The 17,691-nt window shown below is 40.2% G+C and overlaps 1 protein-coding gene across 2 annotated transcripts in view; it reads right to left on the reverse strand.

Moving 5' to 3' along the window:
* The window catches only part of NSMCE2 (NSE2 (MMS21) homolog, SMC5-SMC6 complex SUMO ligase), a 244,282-nt gene that overhangs the window by 110,800 nt on the left and 115,791 nt on the right, over positions 1 to 17,691 (reverse strand). Inside the window, exon 5 of one of the 2 annotated variants that reach the window (XM_062189456.1) lies at positions 2,111 to 2,194. The exons of the other annotated variant lie outside the window; for it this stretch is intronic. Within the exon in view, the coding sequence (XP_062045440.1) occupies positions 2,111 to 2,194 (84 nt within the window). The remainder of the gene's footprint in view (positions 1 to 2,110; positions 2,195 to 17,691) is intronic. 2 annotated transcript variants of the gene reach the window in all.

The following is a 17,691-nucleotide window of genomic DNA, read 5'->3' on the forward strand; positions in this document are numbered from 1 at the left end:
GTTTTCAAATACATAACTTTGGAATTCCATCATGGGGCAAGGATCCGAAGCCAGGTGAGATCCATAAAAAAGGTAGTAAGGGTCCATGAATACCATGAAATTGTGTATGTTTTTGACAGTAATTTTCAGACTGTTCAGAGTCAGAAATTCTAAAAATTTAATTAGTATTACTGTTGGGAGTATATCTGACTTAAACGGGATACCCTGAAGTCATTAGAAATGAAAACAAAATAGAGCATACACTCACACACACAGAGACAGATATTTACATAATAACATGAAGCCTTTATGCTCTTTTACCAAAACGGGACAAGAAATGGAGATCAGAGGGCTGCAGGAGGACTGAAGAAAAACAGGTGATTCCAGAAAAAGAATTTAGAGAAGCAAACAAGGAGAGAAAAGTAATCTTTGCCTACTCTCCCACTTGGTCTTTGTGCAGTCGGCGTATGCAAGGTTGTATAACTTTGAAAACTGCAAACTTCAGCTTGCCCTGATGTTGCACAATTTTAAGGCAGTTCTGTTCCACAGTGTAGTTATCTTTTTGGTTCAGTCTAGTGATTTCTTGTCTAGACCCTGACCTAGAACAGGAGGAAAGAGACAAAGAAAAAGGAAGGCAATGGCCTGAGCCAAGAGTGGGGAGGCGCAGGGATAAGTGTGGGTCTAATACTCATCACTTCTCAGATCACTACCTTTCTCTGGCCCACTCTACTGCTTTGTCTTATTTATGGTATAGTTTATGTATTTTCCTATAAACAGGAACATCAACAATATATCATGCTGTTTGGTAAATTGAGAGAATGTAACTTCTGAAAAATATAGGTAGTTTTGGGAGTTCTAACTTTTTCAAAAATTATAAATGTTGACCATGTCCATCTTCTGCCCATCAAGCATTTTTTGAAGGAAGGGAATATGAATTTTCTTCTTAAATTTTAATTCCTTAACAAATTATACTGCCTGGCTTGTTTTAAAATATGTGAACCTTTGTATCATAACATGCTATTACTAACCTAAGGGAAGACATTTACAGAAGTGGTGGCAGGTTTGGGTGCTCTGATACTTCTGAGCGTCACTTCTACTACTGGATAGTCTATCGTGTAACTACTGCTCTTTCAAGACGATGGGGATGAAACAGGAGCCTCCTAATACCAGCATCATTTTTCATCCAGTAGAAAAAGAAAGCCCAAGAATGGGGAATTTGGTCAAAGGGCCTAGAGAATTCATTTACTGGTTAGTCAGTATCTAAAATAAATAGTCTTTAATACTCTGTACTTCAGCCCCATATCATTAAACATTAATACACAAGAACATATTTATTATATTGTGTGGAGATATAAGTCTCATGGATGTATTATACAAGATGCCTCAAAAAGTTCCTGGGAAAGGTGTATTATGAAAAAACTGCATGGATTTCAAAACTGCTTGCACTAAAAAACATTTACCTTTTAATTTCATTTCTCCATAAACTTTTTGAAGTACCCTATAGGTACTAATAATCCTAGTGTCTGATTTTGCTGCAGAATTGCAATTACATAAGCAAAATTGTGGTTAGCATGATTAAACAAGTTTTTAAGAACCTAGCTTATAAAAAATAAGTCAGTTCAAAATTTTATATTTACTATCTTATCTGAAACTTTTGTGAAGTCTTAGTAATCTGTGAAAAAATAACTATTTTAAATCAGTGATAATTGGGAATGGCTCTGGGTAAACTCCTGATAAACTGATGGTGACATTTAGTGATCAAGTAGATATTCTGGCTGTGAATCTGGGGGAGAAAGGGAGAAAGGAAAAACTGCTGTGTAGTAAAGTGGTAGCTAGTAATGCACTTGATACACTATACTATTAAAAAAAAAAAAAAACTCCATGATTCACTAAGAGTTGTAATGGGTTTTTCCCTGTTATCTACACTGATATCCTTTTTGGCAAGAAATTGCTGTTAATGATTTATTGAAACTTGGTTTGAGTTCCATTACATTCATGGATAAGCTGAACATGTCACAGAAAACTTGTGCTTTATTTTTTTCATAAGCGTTCATGGAAACCCTTGCAATGCTATTGCAATTGTCTTGAAGAAAGAGAGACAGATGAGAAGGGAAGAAAAAAATTCTATAACCTCGTTCATTGCCTGCTCTACTTGCATCCTTATCCTTAATCTGGTCGAACTCATTGTATCTTCCATCTTCTGTAGGTTTCACCGCTGCAAGAGAGATCTGGGTTAGCAAGTGACTTGAGTATCATGCCAGGATCAATGCTGACAATGAGATGAGAACCAGGAGACGCTGGGAAGCAAGAAGTGGAAATGAGTTGCTGGAGGTCCTCAAGATGTGGCATCTACAACACATATTCCAATCATTCATACAGGTGTGGAATTTGCACAACCTGACAAAGAATACTCACCCAGAAGAAAAGAGTCTACTGTCATCCGGATAATATTATTTAGTACTCTCTAACTACAATGTGCACATCATTAAGAAGTTCTGAACTAAGTACTACAGTTGGGAGGAAGTATTCTGAAGTGTGGAATGGAAAGGAAACACGGTACACAACAATGTAGATGGACGTCACCTGGGAAATTCAGCAGTCCACACCAACAGATGCCCACAAAGGAGTGTTCACCTGGATGAGCCTTGCAGGCTTTGCTATCTGATTTCGTTGACTGGAATCAGGAATGTAGACTCATACTAACAAAACTCACAACACACCAATGTATTAAAAAGAAGCAGGAGACTTTATTAACTCATAGTGAACAATTGAAGAATCAGGCATGGCAGTTTCAGCCTGACAGTGAACTGGTTTCTTGGGAAGGCGAATTATCAGAGGGAAGCGTGGTGCAAATGCAAGCAGAGCAAGTGGAATTAATTATGCAGGATTTCAGTGCAACAGGGCATGAGGCTCTGCAGCACTCTACAACACACTTGGGTTATACACCTGCCAGGCCACTTGGATGCACGCCTCAACTCAGCAGGTGCTGCAAGTCTAACAGTCCTTTGTTAGGTACAGTAACAGCTACATTAATGGCTTTTCTTTTTCTCTGTTTTGGACACAGAGACATGCTCTCCTATGTGTCTGCATAAGATGTCAATGTCTTTACTTAGGGTATAGTCAAATCTTAACGCCCAAAGAGTTTTTATGTCTCTGAAGTCCACAAGCCTCTCTTGGCTTTAATCAGGTAGGTATTCACTTCTTGGTTTTCTTGTCTCTGCTGCATGGGATCAAGAGGGTCATTGCATGGTAGACTCCACGTTGGCCTACAGTTCCACAAAGTGTTGGTTAACTTCAAATCAACCTGTATTTACTGTGCCAATTTTTTTGCCCACTGCTGTGCCAGGTAGAAAATAACATTCAACAGTATATCAAGAGCCTCTCAAGAAATGTGGAGGATGCTTTTTGTTCTTTAAAAGGTATGTCTGTTTACTCATTCACTTTTCATTAGCATTTACAGACCCTGTCCTATACCAGATTTACTAGGTTTGAGAAATATAAACATAAACATGACACTGTCTTATTCCTTTTGAGAGCCTGCAGTCTAGCAAAGTAGCAAGGTAAGCTTAAAAAAAAAAAAAAAAGTACTGTGCCAAGTGATTCAGAGCACTGCAGAATGAGCATTTGTATATCTACAGGCAGAGTGAGAAGTCATCTTATTTTTTTTTTTTTTAGGCTAATCCTCCACCTGTGGTGCCGGCACACCGGGTTCTAGTCATCTTATTTTAAACATGATTTTAAAACATACTAAATACTAAGGACTATTTAAAATATTTAACTAGGTGTGGGCATTGTGGTGCGGTGTGTTAAACTGCCGCTTGGGACGCCTGCATCCCACGTTGGAGAGTCTGTTTTGTGTCCCCTGCTTCTGACCCCCCCGCCCCCTTACTGCTACTGCATACCTTCCCAGGCAGCAGATGACGTCTCAAGTACTCAGGTCTCCACCCCCACCCTCCAGAAGACCTGACCCAAATGGAGTTCCTGGCTCCGAACTGGCCTCTCTCTCTGGCCATTGGGGAGAATCTGGAGAGTTTACTAGCAGGTGGGAGATGTCTCTTTTTCTCTCCATCTCTCTTCACTCTGTCTTTCAAATTAATTAATCAATCTTTTCAAAAATATTTAACTACAGTGACACAAAGTCAAAAGTATAACTTCCTGAATGTCCTCAGTTAGTAGTCTGGTGTTTCCAGATAATTTTATGTGTGCATGAAACACATATTTAATAAGAATATAAACAACTTATTAAATAAATTTATAACATTTATGTAATATAAATATCCACATGCACTCATTTATATAAAGTATACTTTATGTGGAACCATAATATATACACGTAAGTAGGTACACATACAAACATAAGGGTATTTCAAAAAGCTAGAGGAAAAAATGGAGCCTAAAATAAGTCTATTTTTAAGTAAAAAAAATTCTGAAATCTATGCATGGAAAGAGGAGTGGTGTCTTGAAAAAGTTAATGGAAAATGTGTACTATGAAAAAACTATGCAAAGATTTCCATGTGTGGAAGTGGGAAGCCAGAGGAGTTATCTTTTTCACTTTCAAATATCCTACCTAAAACTTGCACAACAAGCATATATTATTTTCAGCATTAGGAAAAAAATAAATTAACAATATACTCTTAGGGGCAAATATATGTGGCAAAGGAAATAAAGAAGAGTAAGACAGAAACGATGGAGAAGGCTTCTTGGAAAATGCAGAACTTGGAATGGGCCTTGCAGCACTGGTAGAGTTTAAATGAGGAGAGAAGGTGGGGTTGGGGGGAATTGGGGTAGGTGGACAAGAAATGTGTTTTGAGCAGGCATTATCAAAGAAATAAAAATGGTACCTAAAGAGGATCATAAGGAAGTTGACCTTGCTAAAGTTAATTCCTGTTTACCTTGGGAGAGGTGACTAAACAGATGTAACAGAGCCAAAGCACAAAATGTGGAATGCCATCGATATTAAGAACTTTCAACTGGTTCAATGGGAAATAGACATCTTTACAGGTCATTTCACAAGGAAGTAACGAGACAATATGGATCTCAAGGAGTAATTTGTTAGAATGAGGTAAAACGTGAAAATCCCTGGCAATGTGCCAGGAACTATAGATTTTATAAGGGAAGTTATTAAAAGCTACATTTTAGGAAGATTATCCAGGTATTCTTGAATAGAGTGCATCTCAGGGAAAGGAAGATTCAGAGCAAGAAGCTCTCCCAGTATTTGCAAGAGCTTGCCCAGGTTTCACAAGCTGAAAAATGTAGATAACTGCTTTACCTGCCAGGACTGCTGTAAGGATTAAATACACATAAAATGGCACAGCCAAAATCCATCAGTCCATTTCTTCTCGACTGCTAATTAGTTCAGATAAATGTTGATAAAGATCAGAACTGACATGTTGGACATGAGAGTGGGAAGATAAAGCCAAAAGATTTTTCTAAATAAATAATCAATAACGATCTACTTATTGGATGGATGCAGGGAATGAACAAGGAAAATAAGTATATTTCCAGGTTTGCACTAGGGGAGTCTGCTGGAATGGTGTGGTACTGGTACCGGTAATGCACAGCAGGTCTGGAGTCACAGCGATTTTATCACACAAGTTTCATCTCCTCAATCTCTGTTACCCCCAACTCACAACACTTCTATGTGGAGAGAAGGCAACCTCCTTGCATTCACACAAAGATAGCTTAGTAGTTTTTAAAATAGAAGTCCTTTTGCATTAATTTCATTTGGGAAATAATTTCAAGACTATATTAAAACAAACTGAAACAGCTGAGGCAGAGGCCACTGTTGCGGCGCAGCAGGTTAAGTCTCCACCTACAATGACTTCCAGTTCGAGTCCTGGCCGCTCCACTTCCCATCCAACTCCCTGATAATTCATCTGGAAAAGCAGCAGAAGATGGTCTAAGCCCAAATACTTGGGCCTCTGTAATCCACATGGGAGATCCGGATGGAGTTCTGAGCCCTGGCTTTGGCCTGCATCAGCTCTGGCTATTGAGGCCATTTGGGGAGTAAACTATCAGATGGAAGACCTCTCTTTCTCTCTCTCTAGAAGACTTCTCTTTCTCTCTCTATTTCTCTCCTTTTCTCTCTCCTTCAAATAAATAAATAAATAAATAAATCGCTTAAAAAATAGCTGAGACAGGCAAAATTGCTGTATATTCAATTATCATAGTGGGTAATACATGGTTAAAAAACTTAAAAACTCCACACAACTTAAAGGAAGAAAATTCTACATAAATAAAATATTTGACAGAATTAAACATTCATAGGGTTTTAAATTATTTATATTTGTAACTGAGAGTCAGAGTCACAAAATTATGAAAACCCAAAAAGATTAATGAAAATCAGTAAAAGTGGTTCTGATTTACTGTGTTTTTAAAATGATTTTCTTTTAAGCGGATCCTGACTTCCAAGTTGCATGTTCTAGCCCCAAAGCAGGGCTTGCTATAGCTTCACAGTATCCCAGAAATCTCAGTGGCAGCCTACGTTGCCCAGCTAGAGGTCAAAACGTCTGAGGACTATTGTAGGACAGAACACAAAAATTGGAAAGGCTCCAAAGTGATCTGTCATGCTTCGGACTCCTTACTTTTCTGCAAGGTCACATCCCTGTGGAGGATGACAGAGTGGACAATTGCAAAACTAAGCCTCTAGAACTCGTTACAATTCTGGAATGTGATCACTGTTTTGCAATGGAATGGTCACCATCATATGAAATCTTGAGAAATAAAGTTGCTTACCTGCCAGTTCCTGTCAGAATAACTAGTTCACACAGCAGTCCTTTGTCTACACTACCAACCTACCTCTTTCAGTCCTGAGGATTAGATTCTTTGAAAAATGTTAAGAATACTTCTACATACTGTACTTGAAAAGGTAAAAACAGAAATAAAGAGAAGAAAACAAACACATCTTTGCTTTACAGTAATGAGAAGGGGAGTGTGGGAGAGGGTAAGGAAACCATAAAACTGCCCAGAGTTGCGAGGTGTGGAAGCTGGGCGTGCATCCCCTACTGTGCCCACTCATTATGTGTTTGAAATCTCCTTCCATAAAAAGGGCACACACCTAAATTTTCAATATTGTCTACTCATTCTACATTTAAAAATGAACATCAGGGGCCGGTGCTGTGGCGCAGCGGGTTTAGGCCCTGGCCTGCAGTGCCAGCATCCCACATGGGCGCCAGCTTGAGACCCAGCGGCTCCACTTCTGATCCAGCTCTCTGCTATGGCCTGGGAAAGCAGTGGAAGATGGCCCAAGTCCTTGGGTGCCTTCACCTGCATTGGGGCAGGACCTGGAAGAAACTCCTGGCTCCTGGCTTCAGATCAGCACAGCTCCTGCCGTTGCGGCCAACTGGGGAGTGAACCAGCAGATGGAAGACCTCTCTCTCTCTCTTTCTCTCTCTCTTTGCCTCTCCTTTTCTCTGTGTGTAACTCTTTCAAATAAACAAATAAATCTTAAAAAAAAAATTTTAAAAAATAAAATGAACATCAGTAATGTTTAAAACACTGAGTTAAGATTTCAAGACTTAATGTGGCTTATTTGCTCAAAAACAATAAAAAAAAATTATGCCAGACAATAATCCTTCCTATGTGCATGGTGCTTATATAAAGCACTTTCACATCTATTATTTCAAGTCATCTTCATGGGAGACACAGCTGATAACATTCTAATTTATGAAAAACAAATAGAAGTCTCAGAGGAGTTAAGTAGCTGCCATGTCATTCATTTATTTCTCTAACACTTACTGAAGGCCTATATGTGACAGGCAGAAAATAAGGTTGTCTTTCTAGAGGTTCACAGTTTACTTAGGGGATGGATATGTAAGCTGATAATTAATTACATGATGCTGCGATCCATGCTACAATGAAGTGCTTTTCAAAGCAATTTTTAATATAACCTGCATAAGAAATACATTTTACATTACAACCCAGTCTAAGCACACATAAGTTTAAGTAATAAACAAAAATTTTATAAAACAATCTACCCTATTCAGTATTTTTCCTCTTTAAACAAATTACTGATCACAACCTCTTACACTGATTTCATTAATCACTGGTGGGTTGCAACCAGTAGGGTGCAAATAGTGCTGTGATGAGTACGATGACAGTTCTGTGGCAAAACAAAAGAACACAAAAAATCTGCTCCAGGGAGGGAGGGAAGACTTTAAGGGCGCAGGGCAGGAGTCGGGGGTGGGGGGTGAGGGGTGGGGGGCGGGTTATCTCAGTGTGTAATCAATATTACAGTGGCAGGACTACAACAAAGGAATTTGGATGCATTCATCACTCTGTCCCTGTAATACACTGTGCTGTTTGATGCTGGGCAAATGTAAGGCAGCAATAGACCAAACTCGCTCACAAGCTATGGAAATAAGGTGCTGTCTTCCTGATGGGACATCTGCACCACTCACATTTACCGAACCTTCATTACATGGATCGGTACTTCCTGTATATTAGGTTATCCTGCCACTATCTGTAAAACAACATCAACATCTTGTATTAACACATCATAAATCAATACTTCTATCTTCAGAGTCTGTTTATTCCTAATGTCCTAAATTCTTGTAAATTCTATAAAATAAAGGCCTAAGAAGCAACAGAATCAGAAAATAGATATTAAATATAAATCCAGGTACTGTAACTTTAAATGTGCAATCAATCTACCCTGTGATTTTGTTCAATGCCTTAATCCTCTATTTCAAGGTCTCAAAAATTTGCTGTTGATCCAGGGCAGCTGTGTCTGCTATGTCCAGAGCTCTGAGAAGAGCCAGTAAAAACTGTTCCCTCCACTCATGGCTAAAATCTCATGTTGCTGCCCTCTGCTGTCTAAGAAAGACAGGGGCAAGATCAGGGAGACTCATTGACTAGATTTTCCTTTGCCATTTCCTCCATTAGGAAGAATGTTTCCCTTTTTAGGCACTTTTGCAAATCTGTTTGTCCAACTGCACCAAAGACTCATTTTGTGAACTTGACATAGACTGCTAACTTCTTTGCACCTTTTACCCAAAATAATAAGAGAAGGTGCTTTCCAGCATTGGCATGGGATCAGCTTACAGTAGTACTACTATTCACTGGGTATTCAATAAAGATTCACTGAGGATACAGATGCTGATGTTGAACAAAAAACAAACAAAATGAAGAAACTTAATTGAATTTCATGAGATTCAGGAGAACTATAGCTGCTTCTCTTTCTCATTTTCCCAAGGAAATGTGCTTTGAATATCAATGATGAAAGGTATTTTTGCCTGAAGTTTTTAAAAAATAGTGTTCTTAATGAAAATCAAACTAAATGGAAGTAAGCCAAAAACACCAACCAGCACCCGTGTCTTTAATCATATATTGTACAGCTTTAATAAATTAAAGGGATTCTGGGCAAAGCTTTATAGGCATTAACTCACATGGACGGCTGGCCAAAAGGAAACAACAATTATATTTTTGAGGAAGTTACTGAAAAGCATAAGCCACCTGCAAAGACCTCCTGATGGCTATCTGAATCTCTGTCTGGAAGACATGCTTAGGCTTGATAACTATGAATGCTCTAAAGGAATCTGAAAAGGTCAATGAATTACAATGGACAAGGTCTTCTTCTTGTAGGCTACACAAAACATCTATTTTAAGAATACTCTTTAATTTAGATCACCAAGGGTAACATATTTAAAAATCTGTAAATATTTAGTTGAGAACAAGATGATAAAATACTAAAGCAATCAAATAAAGATAACTAGCTAAAATGAATATAAGACAGACGCCTGATGTTTTAATCAATCATCATTTTCAGTAGACTGGAGGGAAAAATGCTGAACTCTGTTTTGAAGATGAAGCTGAATTTTATCTAGAGCATACGCTTGGTGCCATTTTACTTTCTGAAATCTTTAATAACATTTCCAAATTTGTATGAAGCATCTTCAAATCTGGGTACTTAGGTGTCTTAAACTCAAGTCTATACAAAACCAAGCTCTACTTCTCTTCTACCTTTTCCTCCCACCAACTACCACTGACTCCCTCCCTTCCCTATTCGTAATCAATTCCAGCGGTCTCTAAAATGGGGTACATACAAGAAAATCCACTGGAAAGAAGGTTAAAATACTGAACTGGATCCATGTTAAAAAAAAAAAGTATTGCACTATCAAGAGTGTGTGATTTTAAAAAACTTGAAACTATTAATGTTAACACAGGCTCCCTTCACTGCCTGCAGTTCATCAGTACATTAAGAGCTTAGAAAACAAGCAAGCAAGGAACCAAGCAAACAGCAATACAAACGAAAAACTCCAAACACCTTAACACAGTTTTCAGGGCTTTCTATGATACTATCTCATGTAGTAGTGGAAACAAAGAACAGGTTTCAGGCCTAGGTTTGAGTTTTGATTTTGCCTCCTGTAAGCTTTGTGACTGGGGGAGTCACTCAGGCTTTCCGAGCTCCTGTTGCCATCTGTGAGCGGCCATATGAACAGCTCCCAAGACTGTTATATGACCGGAATGAGATAAGACATATAGGAGAAGGAGAAGGAGCTTAGTACAGAGCCAGGTGCACAGTAACTGATCATCTTGCTCTAGGTTCACCTGCTACGCCTCTCCTCTGCTATGGTTCCTTTACAACTGCCCCCATGAACCAGCACCTTACCTGCCAGACCCTCTGGGACATGTGCTTTTCTAGAAGATGACACATGCTCTCAGTCCCCTGGGGCTCTGATTATAGCCTCAAATGCCCTTTAAACTGCCTTCTCCAGTGAAATTCGATCTGTGCTTCGAGGCCCAGCTCAAATGTCCACTCTTCCAGGAAGTCTTCCCTTCATTCTGCTGGTCAACATTCATCGCATTCACTTTTGTTTTTTCCAAGCAGACTGCCTGCAGCTTTACTTTATTGCATATTTATTTATTTGTGTTACGTTATTACTCATCTACATTTATTACCTGCTCTGAACCATGAGCTTCCTGAAGGTAGAAACTGTGCTTTTCTTCTGTTTAATTTGAGCAACTAACACCTTGTGCTGGGAGTGACTTAATATAAAATGTCCGCTAATTCAATCAATAAATACATCAGAGCACTTTCAGAAATTTTTGCCCAAACAAACACAACACCAATCACTTATGTGAGCTTCTGAATTATTCTGGTAAACTCAGTGTCAACCAGAAAAACATACTACGATATAGTTTCTGTAATATATAATACAATAACAATCAATCTAAAAACTGTTATTTTGATACTTAAGACTCAATGCACAGAACAAGATATTTTTAGACTATTACTCTGACATTAAAAACTGACAGTATCAATTGTTATCCACTGGATGCAACATTGGTACAGGACGATGATCCAAAGAGGAATGAATCAATGGTGCACACATGAACGGGACTTTAGGAATCAATTTAAAATTGTTTTGAAATATTTACTGAGCCAACACTGCTGAGTGAAATAATCAGGATACTAAATTGATCCCAATTTTGCAAATATGTATTTTATAAAAAAAAAAAAGACTAAGAAAATACACATGATGTGGGTAATGGGATTACAGGTGATTTTCACTTTGCCATCTAAACTGAATATTTTACAATATACCCATTTTTAATTTCAGAAAATGAAAAATGATTATATATAAGGAAATTCTAATGAACACTTACTCAGATTTACAAACACCAAAAAGTTACCAGCAAAGCAGAGGGTTTCTCCATTTTTAGTATTAATTGCAATATACTGCTGTAGACATGATCAAAAACCAAGAGTTAATGCTGTGGCTTAGAAAAACATAATAACAAAAGTTGTCCTTAGCTCTAAACAGAAGGCAGAGTAAGTCAACATGTGACTCCTTATTTGGCAGGTCCCAAAGCAGCAGCTCTTGGGGGGAAGGTGCAGGCTGGCATTCCAGTTAGCCCCGCCCTCACCAGCCACGTGGTTTGCTCTCTGAGCCTCATCAATCCTCCAGTCAAGGAGGATGCGCACACTCCCTCACCATTGCCCGACACCACTGCAGGACTCTCTTCCACAATGGCAGTGTCATGGCAGGCCCTCTCCTGCTCACGGATCTTGGGACTGCACCCCCAACTTGAGGATGAACAAGCCAAGGCAGGGCTCATTCTGATTTGAAGGGAACCAGGAAAGTCTGATTAAGCTTGTCGGGTGGTAAAGCCTGACTTTCAAACAGATCCCGAGTGAGCTATCCCAGACTGCACCAGCCGTGACTGTACACCTAGCAGTCACTGGTGGACCCTCTGTGCAGGGGAATGGGGGTCACAAAGACAGCTGAAGGGGGTGGGGTGGAAGCAGGTAGAGAAAGACAAGAGAGAGGAGAGAACAGTGTTGGAGGGCAGTGCCATCAAAAGGGCAGAGAAAAGAGGAAACTAGGAGAAAGCAGAAATAACCAGACTGGCAAACAGGGAGGAGTAAGGGGAAGAGAGAAAGTCCTTTCTTCCTCTCCTCCATCTTCTGTCCCATTCTCCCTCCCCAATTTCCTCCCCTAATCACACTTATTTCCCTGCTTCTCACTCTCTTCTCCCTCCTCCTCCTCTGGCTTCCACCTTCTTAGGATGAAAACCAAGTTTTTATTCTTAAGAGTCACTTCCACTCCCTCTCAGACAAGTGCATTCCTTCCTCCAGGAGTCAGAAAGTGGGACAGGGAAACACTAACCCAGAGTGGACTCCAAACCCGAGGCCCCGGAGAATCACAAAGGAGACCTAGCCTGATGCTGGCTGCAGATAGGAGGGGCCCCAGTGCAGGGAGAGCAGCTGTTCACCCCCGGCTTTCTGCCCTTGGCCACTCCCTGTCCTTGTGTGCACTATCTTCAATTACAAAGGACGTACTCTCTTCAATTATAAATGTGAATGTCCCATGATTAGAATTTATCATCTGATCACTGTACAGTCACCTTCCTTTTCTGGTGAATGTCAAAAATGTTAGCTTAAAATGTCAGAGCCGGGCATGGTATAAAAGTAAACCCACATGACAACTGAGCCACGTACGCAGTTAGTTGAAAGTCACACAGTCCTCGGGGTAGGAATGCGTTATTTCTAGTACATCATCTCCATGCCCAATATGTCAGCTTAATGTGCCAAGAGAAAGCTCAAGAAAGAATGCTTGATTCTGACTGAACAAAATGGCATGCATTCTTCTTTTGCAATAAAGTTTGAATTGAACCAAAGGTGTCCGTAATTGTGAAGTGGTACGTGTGTGGGTACCAAGTGGGGGCAAGTTGAGAGAGACTCAGGAGATACTTGGGTGACACTGTAAACAGTCTATCAAAATCCACCTTTCGTAAATTGTTACTTGAAGAAACTGCTCAGTCGCATCTGGAAATGTGTTCATTCCTCAATTCAAGTGTGTTATTTTACACCTCATCAAACAGGATGATCATCTGTCCACAACTGCCAAAGCCTGAAGTGAAAGCTAAAATGTCCCTGCAGATGGCTTTGTTCAGCAAATTCGTAGAATCTGCTCCTATGCTAAGACAAAGCATTTTCTTAAAAAATATGCCACGAAATAAAAAAGGGAGTACCTTATGAAATAAAACCGAGGCCTCCTCAAAGTGCACTGTAAAACAAACAAGCCAGGGGAACGCTCCCTGGAGAGGCTGCCTTGCGGGCCGTGCCCACACTCCCCTCAGGGGGGCGCTGCGGAACAGCAGGTGTGGGAGCTGATGATCTGCATGTCCTCCCCCTCTTCTGCAGCTCTCAGGAACCTGGACAGAGCCAAGAATGACACAAGAGCTGCAGGGCTCCGCACACCTGGTAGTGTGCACTACAGGACAGAATGGCTGGGTTGGAGGGGAAAGAGCTAGAAAGACAGAAGGAGGTTGCCGGAGAGCTTTTGGAGGCACAGGAAGAAAGGAGTCCCCTTGGCTGCGATGGTAGGAAAGTGTTACTTTTTTTTTTTTTGGACAGGCAGAGTGGATAGTGAGAAAGAGAGATAGAGAGAAAGGTCTTCCTTTTCCGTTGGTTCACCCTCTAATGGCCGCTGCGGCCAGCACACCGAGCTGATCCGAAGCCAGGAGCCAGGTGCTTCTCCTGGTCTCCCATGGGGTGCAGGGCCCAAGCACTTGGGCCATCCTCCACTGTACTCCGGGGCACAGCAGAGAGCTGGCCTGGAAGAGAGGCAACCAGGACAGAATCTGGTGCTCTGACTGGGACTAAAACCCAGTGTGCCGGCGCCGCAGGTGGAGGATTAGCCTATTGAGCCACGGCACCAGCCGGAAAGCGTTACTTTCAACTGTTGACTGGCACTGTCGCCACTGTAGCTCTCTGAATGGCTCATCTAACACTGGTTTAAGAGTTGGTTTTTAGACTCTGAAGCAATGTGTAAAGTCTAAGTTCTCAGATTCAGCTCATTTTAGGGATTAGTACTTAGAGCCTAAGAAAAACAAGCTGGATCCTACTGGATGAAGCCACTCTGTTTTAGCAACTCAGATTTTGGCAAAAGAAGTCCAAAGTAATCACTAATTTTTAAAAACACCCTACAGAAGAAAACACATAGTCCTGATTCTGCATTTTTCTCCTACTGCTATGAGGCCTTTTTCTCAACAAAGCCGATCAACAAGAGGCAGCTGACATAAATGGTTATAGGCAGGAACTCTGTTGCCAGACTTCCTGGGTTTCAATCATAAGGCTGCGCAAACTGCTCAACCTCTATGAGCTTTACCACTCTCTCCCATAAAGTGGGGATACCAGCCATCTGTCGCCAAGCACCTTGAATAGCTTGGCGCATAGGAAACATGCAAAGGTCAATTGCTGCTATCGTTAAAACAATTGTTAGAACTTAGCGACCAATGGAACAGGATAGAAAGGCCAGAAATAAATCCACACTACTGGCACTTGGCATCGATCAATTTGACAAAAGTGCCAAGAACACACAATAGGGAAAGGGCAGTCTGTTCAATAAATGGTGGTGGGAACACTGGATATCTGCCTACAAGAGAATGAAATTGGACCTTATCTCACACATTGACAAAAATCCACTCCAAAAAAGATAAAAGACTCAAACATAAGCTCTGAAACCATAAAACTACTAGAAAAAATAGGGGGAAAGCTCCACATCTTTGATCTGAGCAATGATTTCCTGGGTATGATCCCAAAAGCATAGGCAACAAAAGCGAAAATAGATAAACAAGATTACATCAAACTGAAAAGCTCCTAAACAGCTAAGGATACAGATGACAGAGTAAAGGAACAACACTTGGCTTGGGAGAAAATATTTGTGAGCCCGGAATATGATAATGAGCTAAAAAGGTGGAAAATATAAAAGGAGCTCAAACAACTAATAGCAAGAAAACATACGCCCCCCCCCACTGAAAAATGGGCAAAGAGCCTGAATAGATATTTGTCAAAAGAAGACATACGAATGGCCAACAAATTTATGAAATCATGCTCCACATAGTTAATCATTGGGGAAATGCAAATTAAAATCACAGTGAGATATCACCTCACATCTGCTCACATGACTACTACTAAAAAAGATGAACCTTATCCAGTACTGGGGAGGATGTGGAGAAGAGAGCCTTGTACACTTTGGTGGGACTATAACAGGGCCATCATGGAAAACAGCACGGAGGTTCCTCAGAAAACTGAAAATGGACCCAGCAATCCCACTTCTGCATATATATTCAAAGACATGAAATCAGTATGTCAGGTCAAGCTGCCACAGGTGATGCTGGCATCCCACATTGGAGTGCTGGTTCTAGTCTCAGCTGCTTAGCTTCCAATGTAGCTCCTGGCTAATGTGCCTACGAGAGCAGGCCCAAGCAGTTGGGCCCCTGCCACACACATGGAGATGCAGATGGAGTTCCAGACTCCTGGCATCAGCCTGGCCTGGTCTGAGCCATTGTGGCAGCCATTTTGTAAGTGAATCAGTGGATGGAAGATCTCTTTTTTTCTGTCACTCTGCCTTCCAAATAAATATATCTTTAAAAAAAAATCAGTACATACTACAGAGATATCTGTAGTATTATGTTCAATGAAGCATTATCAATAATAGCCAAAATATGGAAGCAAACTGTCAACAAATGGAATGGATTAAAGAAAATGTGGTAGGTTCACAATGGAATTCTATAAAGAAGAAAATCTAGTCATTTGAGGCAACACAGATGAAGTTCCAGGACAATATGCTAAGTGCAACAAGCCACGCACAAAAAGACAAATACTGCATGACCTCACTTTACGTGAAATCTCAAATAGTCAATTTCCTACATGTAGAGAGTAGAACGGTGATAACCAGAGGCTGGAGAAGGGAAAAACGGGCAAAGGAGGGATGCTGGTCCAAGGTTACATACTTCCAATCAGACAGGAGGAGTTGCAATGGTTTGCTGCACTGCATGATGACCACAGTTAATAATATATATTTCAAAAGTGTTAAAACAGCAGATTTTAGATGTTCTCACCACAAACAAGCAGATGAAGCCTGATTTAATCACTCTGATGTATGGGTATACATCAGATCACACCGTACTCCATATACAATGATATATGATTATTGTCAGTTAAAAAACTTTTAACTGTTGCCACTGCAGAGTGACATGTTTGTATCCACTCATGTGACTAATGTGTTTACTCATTTGCAAGTCTGCCTTTCCAAATGAAGAAGGCATTTCTTGATGGCTTACTATATTTTTGTCCCAAATATCCAAGTTTCTGACATATAGTAAGAGTGCAATAAATGTATGTTCAGATGAATGAAAGGGAAGAAAACAAGCCTCACAGACCAAATAAGGAGACCAGGTTCAACAATGCTGCATGAATTCACATGTAAAGAGCCTTTACTGAGTACCTAGGCACTACATGACAACGTACATTCCTAATGCAACTGCAGTAATAAGTAAGTGGCCGTGGAGTTATGGTGAGATTCACTTAGACTAGCTCCTGCAGTTTACAACCTGAAAGGGGTTCATTAACTAAACCTTGCTGGGCTAATGTTCAAGTCACGCAAAAAATTCATGTCTCCAAAAGGTAGCAGCAGGGAGTCCGCGTGAAGATACAGGGGAATGCTATAGTAGGACTGGCATTCTCTCCTCTGGCTCAAAGGCAGGGTGATGGGGTCTCTCTGAGATGCAAAAAATACCTCAGAGATATTTTTAGCAGCCACAGGATCCAAGTCAGAAAGCCCTGCTATGAGGGATCTCTCTAACCACAGGATAGGAACTACATGTTACACTGAAGCCTCGGCAACGACAATTGCCTGACTCCAGTTTTTCATGCAATCATCATATATCTCAGCTCTTTTACTTTACTGGGAAGAGAATTCTAAGCCAGCATAAATGAATACGTGGATTTCAATTCTCCAAAAAAGGTTCTGGGTGTGGCTGAGATAGCTAACTTTGAAAACTTAGCAACACAGGATACAGTATGAGTAAGTTCTTTACTTTTTTTTTCCTTAAATAATGATGCTAAGTCACCAGAGCCGTCTGAAAGAGTCCTTTTATTAATTTCAATGAAGTCAAGCAGAGAACAAGTTGTAATATGAAACGCAATTTATGCAACTATGTTGAAATTCTCTGACAGAGTTACATCTTCTAATGTAAGAATTTTATGGTAAAACAATTTCAAAACAATATTAAGAATTAAGTTAGGCTTATTTTGGCTTTAGGCTGTCATAGGAAAACTATACAAATCACTGAAATCCTAAGGCAAAGTGATAATGCCTTTAAATTAAAAAAAAAAAAAAAGTTCTCTGCAGTTTAAAATTCAAGAGCCGAAACTAAACCTCAATTGAAATTATACTGTTAGGCAACTCCAAAAGCTAAACA

This window comes from Lepus europaeus, chromosome 4, assembly GCF_033115175.1.
Source record: "Lepus europaeus isolate LE1 chromosome 4, mLepTim1.pri, whole genome shotgun sequence".
Classification (NCBI taxonomy): domain Eukaryota; kingdom Metazoa; phylum Chordata; class Mammalia; order Lagomorpha; family Leporidae; genus Lepus; species Lepus europaeus.